General features: G+C 38.0%; 1 protein-coding gene across 1 annotated transcript; it reads left to right on the top strand.

Annotated features, from left to right (window-relative positions):
- The first annotated feature begins 1466 nt into the window (after positions 1-1466).
- LOC121410792 lies at positions 1467-5596 on the top strand. The gene is made up of 2 exons (XM_041603104.1): positions 1467-1797; positions 3255-5596. The coding sequence occupies exon 2, from the start codon at positions 3270-3272 to the stop codon at positions 4893-4895; it is 1626 nt and encodes a 541-aa protein (XP_041459038.1). The 5' UTR covers positions 1467-1797; positions 3255-3269; the 3' UTR covers positions 4896-5596.
- Positions 5597-6088: the final 492 nt, after the last annotated feature.

Here is a 6088-nt window from a genome sequence, read left to right as displayed (position 1 = left end):
AATAAGCAAAAATTATTCTTCTCGTGATTCGATTTTCCATTTTTTGTTTTAGCGAGATACGCATTATGCATCTTCATATTTTAAAATGCTAAAATATGTTCAGCTCGCGCTACGCGCTCGCATATATCTTATGATTAAATACACATCCTGTTCATGGTTACAATGTTTATATAACGTCCAATTATCATCTCAGGATATTAAAAAATCAGCTCGCGCTTCGCGATCGCATTTTTTATTGGTGAGGTACAATTTTGAATCCAAAGATTTAAAATTTATGTAACACTATTTTGATGATGTTTGGAATCATTAAAAAAAACGTATAAATCGTTATTACAGGTGTCACGCGCGTAAAACATTCCCCATAGACTTGTGTGTTAAAATGGCACTTTTGAAAAATTCATAAAAAATAAATGTGAAATTAGAGGGTGGAATGTTTACTACCATTGGATAGTATATATATATCTGGCATTCCATATCTGACCAGGAATGGGTAGCGTAGCCAGCTCATTTTAAAAATAAATTGCCATTTATGAAGATAACTATGAATCGATCAAATTCATCGATTCAAACAGTAAAATAGCCCTCATTAGTCCGCCAGTCAAAAAAATAGTTCCAAGTCACTTTTTTATCTTTCCAATTTGGGCGAAGGAAGTTCAGTAGTTACCATTTCTAGAATCAGTGTTAGATTTTGAATCATATTCATACAGTTTTGTCAATCAGCAACATCAAATTGAAAAAAATTCGAATGGGTTGGGTCGAACGAATATCTTGAGCCCTCCTGATGTAATTAGGCTCATGGCACTTTAACAAGGAAACATTTACGATTTACTTCCGTGAACTATGAAAAGTTGATAACCCGTGGGGTACCTATCTTAATGTCCACACTTGATTTCTTAGTCATGAAATTAATTATTCATGTTTCATTTTCTCAGCAATTGAACTATCTTATAAAAAAAAATACGCGTGACTTAAGTATGGATGATGCATATTTTGTCTCTGCTATTATTTTTATCTTAGGACCTAAATAGTTTTGTTTAATCAGGGTGACCTCATCAGTTACACAAAATGTTGTCCTTGAGGGCCCTGAGATAAAAATCAATATGTACAATATATTCACAAAGAATATATCACTCAAAATGGCATCTACAGGTTCTACATTATTCTTTAAAAAAAACAGATGATTGTTAACAATAAAATACAATCAAATAAAAGATCAAAATTGCATTGCAGAAAATGTTACTGTAAAGTTAAGACAAAATGAAAAGTTAAGGCAACTGGAAACCGCTAAGTGATTATGATTTAACAGGAAAATGAAGGATGACTGGTCACAGAGTATTGTTCAATATAAATTGATTAAGAAATAGATGTTGAGTGAATATTCATAATGACATACGGTACATAAAATTATAACTGTTTTCTCAAAATATTGCTTAACTTTAAAATTCAATGATTAACTTCATTATTCCTTATCGAATTTTGATGAAATTTCTAGAATTTTGCTGAATTCTATTTCTAGCCCGGACTCGGGCCCGGACTACCCCTTTTAAGGCCAGCATAGGCCCTATCCAACCCCATGCCAGTTCCAGTACAGGCATATAAGGGGTATTCCCTTCGTATTGTTCAAAATCGCGTCGGGGCGGGCATCGTTTTATATCGACTCCTTATTGCTCCAATGAACCCGAATATCCCTATAGATTGTTGAGCGACTGAATAATATTTGGTGCTACCGAGCTGAATGATGCATGAGCCTTCTTTACAGCAGCGAACCTTATCTGCACGGAATTTGATCTTATTTTGGTAAGAAATTTAGTATGTAAGCATCCGATAAGCATATAAACTTTTCATTGGAATAAAGTATATCGATGATAACGAGTATACTATGGCTACTCCCGGTGGCTATCTCGTCTAAAGTAACAGTTTGGTTGGTGCATCTGTGATCACATATTAATCATCGCTTATGCATTCACGATCATGACAATAGGCGGCAATAATTGTTAAAACATGTATGATGACTTATTATACACACGAAAAGGGTGAATGATTTTAACCAAACAGTAGTTGCCTGCATGGCTGTGTGTGGGTTTAAAATGGCGATTCACTTTAGAAACCTGACTGTTGCACGTCTTATGAAGTTAGTCTGAACATGCATGGTAGCTGAAATATAAAAGGTAGCTAGGACAAAGTTAATTTGGCCTTTGTTCATTCTGGTGCGGAATTTTAATCCCCCAAGTTTTTATTATTTGAAACACTTCCCACTTCGTCTGACGCAATATGTTTTATATTATAGGCCTTGCTATACGTACACCGATGTTATATTTTCGGTACATTAAGGAGTTTTCGTTCTGACGCGCACAACGAATCATAGAACACATGCAGCAAATACATTGAAAATGCAAATTACAATTAAAAGCTGGGCGGCTGGCCATGGGCTTTGTTAAAAGTAATCGGAACAGCAGTTTCGTCCTACGTTTCGGAGCTTTTTCCCAGAGTCCAGGACGAAACCATTGTTTCGATTCATTAACCCTGATCGACAAAGACTTCATTATCATGAAGGACATTTAGCAATACAGTCTCTATGTTCCCGAAAGCGTTGTGCCTCGCGGTTGCGAAAACTACCTCCCAGCACAGACGCATCTGTTGCTCTCTAGTTTGCTTTTTTGTGATTATATTTTCTGCAGGATAAATCAAGCTTCACATGGACTCAGAGCCATGCAAATGAAATGGGAGGGGATGGTATATCGAACATCAAATTGTATTTTCAGTTTGTTAATTGTAAATCAATCATTTCCTAAAGATGTTTTTATTTTAATCTGAAGACGATCCCCCCGCCCCCGATGCTGAGAAGCGATCGGATTTATTGCACTCACCATGGACCTACTAGGACCATGCACTAAAATGACTGTTAACAGATCAGTGGATACACCGGCCGGTTATCGGTTTTCCCTTGGAACCACTATATTGTCATATCTCTCGGTATCATATAATATTTTATGCCCTGTAATTACTTTTATTTATCTCGTCGTCATAAAAATATATTTTCTAGCTATTCATTTGGTATTTAATTCAACCTAATGCATGCAGGCATAAATGAATGCATAAAAGGCCAGTGAAAGAGTTATATACAAAAAAGGTTTACACATCCAGCCTGCAAGTCGTCTGAAGAAAATAGTAGAAAGTGAAACTTTATAACAGCCGAAGTCGTTTCTTAATGCCATTGAATTCATGTAAGACACTTTCTTTTCATCTATGAACAGGTGACGTAATACATCATGGCGTCTGATTTCTCAGGGCCGTTTGAACAAGATCGACTGAACAGAGAAAGGCGACACGCAACATGGTCATGTGCGAAACACAACACGCCAATCAAATTCTACTGCGAACATCACGTGATAGCTATATGCAATATATGTGTCACTGAGAACCATATAACTTGCAACAATGAGAACATAGAGGATCTTATAAGGGAAATGAAAACAGAAACAGATACTGGACAAAGGAATGAGTATTTACTCAATGTTCAAGAAGGTATAAAATCTTGCAAAGCAGTTGCAGCTTTCGATTTGACATTGGTTCAAACAGCTGTTCAAAATGCTTACGATGCTAAAATTGAAAATGAAAAAACAATAAAGCGGGAAAAGGAAAGAGAAATAAATGCAGAAGCAGAGGAAAAAATAGGCCGAATCAATGAGGAGAGGGCGACAAAGTTAAGGTTCTGTTACAAGTATGCTGATAAACAAATAGAGCCTTTGGAGCAGCAGAAGAATGAAATTCTTAAGGAAATCTCGCTCCTTAAAGAAAAGATCGAAAACTTAGAGATGGACTTCAAAAAGAAGGTCACCATCATTCACGGAATGTGTGACAAGGTCAAAGAATTAAAACAAGACGACTGTGATTTGATGAAAAATACCTATCAAGTCTTGAAATTGATTCGCTCATTACGTGATAAAGAAGGTTGCCAAGCAGTTAGAAAGCTGGAACACATTCTGCGCAACGTCAGGTTCGTCAAAGGCTACATCAATAGCTCATTCTGTGGGCGACTAGAATGCTCCAATTATATGCGGTGGAAACACATAAAGACTATCGATGTACAAGGCATTGAAAATCCAGTGAAGGTGCCAAAATTTGTGGGCTTGGTGGGATACGATAGCATTGCTGTGACAAATCATGAACAAACTGATCTCGGACTATATGTAATTAATCTCAGTCAAGGCACATCTATCAGAGCAGTCGAGGGCAATCCCGATACATACTTTGTTGCCTGTTCCTCTATTGACCGGAGCAGGATAGCATGCGGAAAGTTCCGCAAAGGATGTACTGGGGACATTTTGGACAAATGTGTAACTGTACACGACGACAACTGGAATCAGATTCGGAACATTCCTATACCAAGAATCGATTACAATTATGCGTATGTGGATGTTGGATCAGATGGTAAGATCCTTGCCGCGATTTATGGACAGTCAAGCATCCATATCATCAACCCTGACAATGGAGAGATTGAGGACACGATTAACTTCTCGGGAAAGGAAATCCGCGGTCGGATCCACGCATTGTCATCAGGGAGCATCATCGCACGTAGTGGTGATTGCGAAGTCACCGTCATCACAAGAAATGGGGAAACAAAGTCTCATGTCTACGACGAAGGGGACTTTTCCTTGTTTCGATCAGAGACTCTAACGGACACTATATTTGTGACCAACTGGAATAAGACCAGTGGAAGGTGTACCGTTGGTCAGATGTCTCTGGACGGTGAAATCAAGGTGAAAGGGGAAGTAGGTTTTAACGACCCGAGCACATCTTTTTATCGAAGTGCATGCTTGGTGACTCCGTCTGGAAAGCTTGTTTTGTGTGACGAAAAACAAATATTTGTATATAAGAAGCAGTTTGATATTTAATGGATACCAACACCAGGATAAAACGGATCAATATCACCCTATCATGTAGAAAGAATGAAACGCACGTCGTCAACCTTGGGTATTCGTTTTGGGGTTAATAATCTTGTTAGGTGCTAAAATGCATTCAAATTGGATGGTTTGCAATTTTTAGTAATCATGTATTTATTCATTCAAGACTCTAGAGCCTACTCACTCAGCTTTATGAGACTATGGTTCCATGCAGATCAGGGTTATCACTCAGTTTTATGAGACTATGGTTCTATGCAGATCAGGGTTATCACTCAGTTTTATGAGACTATGGTTCTATGCAGATCAGGGTTATCACTCAGCTTTATGAGACTATGGTTCTATGCAGAATAGGGGTTATCACTCAGCTTTATGAAACTATGGTTCCATGCAGATCGGGGTTATCACTCAGCTTTATGAGACTATGGTTCCATGCAGATCAGGGTTATCACTCAGCTTTATGAGACTATGGTTCCATGCAGATCAGGGTTATCACTCAGCTTTATGAGACTATGGTTCCATGCAGATCAGGGTTATCACTCAGCTTTATGAGACTATGGTTCCATGCAGATCAGGGTTATCACTCAGCTTTATGAGACTATGGTTCCATGCAGATCAGGGTTATCACTCAGCTTTATGAGACTATGGTTCTATGCAGATCAGGGTTATAATCCACCTTCACAGGAGAGGGGGGGGTCAGTGGCGTAACTACGGGGGGGGGCATGGGGGGCACGTGCCCCCCCCCCCATCGGCTGACCAAAAAAAAAAAACGGGGAAAAGGAGAAAAAGAGGGAGAAAGGAAGAGTAACGTAGTGGGAAAGAAATTATTATTCAATCTAATGGTATATTACATTATAATCATGTTATGCTATATTACATAGGAAACATTATCATAAGTCTATGAAACATAATTTGCTCAGGTCCTATGTTATCATTGTTCCTGGTGCTCGCATTGTCTGTTTAGAGAGATATATAAACCTGTTGTACGAAAAACTCCCGTTTCAAGTCAACATACACCAAATACATTATTGTTTTATGTAGTGACATATGGTTCTTTTTTAATGATTACTTAAAATGATTGCCCCATGTTAAAGTATTAATATAAAACATTTCCTGTCCGCGATTACCTTCGTATCAGTGGATTGGTGAGATAAGTCTGCTCTCCGTGAATTCCTAAAATCATTCCT

The sequence above is a fragment of the Lytechinus variegatus genome, chromosome 3 (genome assembly GCF_018143015.1).
Source record: "Lytechinus variegatus isolate NC3 chromosome 3, Lvar_3.0, whole genome shotgun sequence".
Lineage (NCBI taxonomy): Eukaryota > Metazoa > Echinodermata > Echinoidea > Temnopleuroida > Toxopneustidae > Lytechinus > Lytechinus variegatus.
Note: the sequence above shows the minus strand (reverse complement) of the source record. Positions and strands in the feature narration are given on the sequence as shown.

Coding starts and splice junctions, on each gene's coding strand:
- LOC121410792 (XM_041603104.1), top strand. CDS start 3,270: ATGGCGTCTGATTTCTCAGGGCCGTTTGAACAAGATCGACTGAACAGA.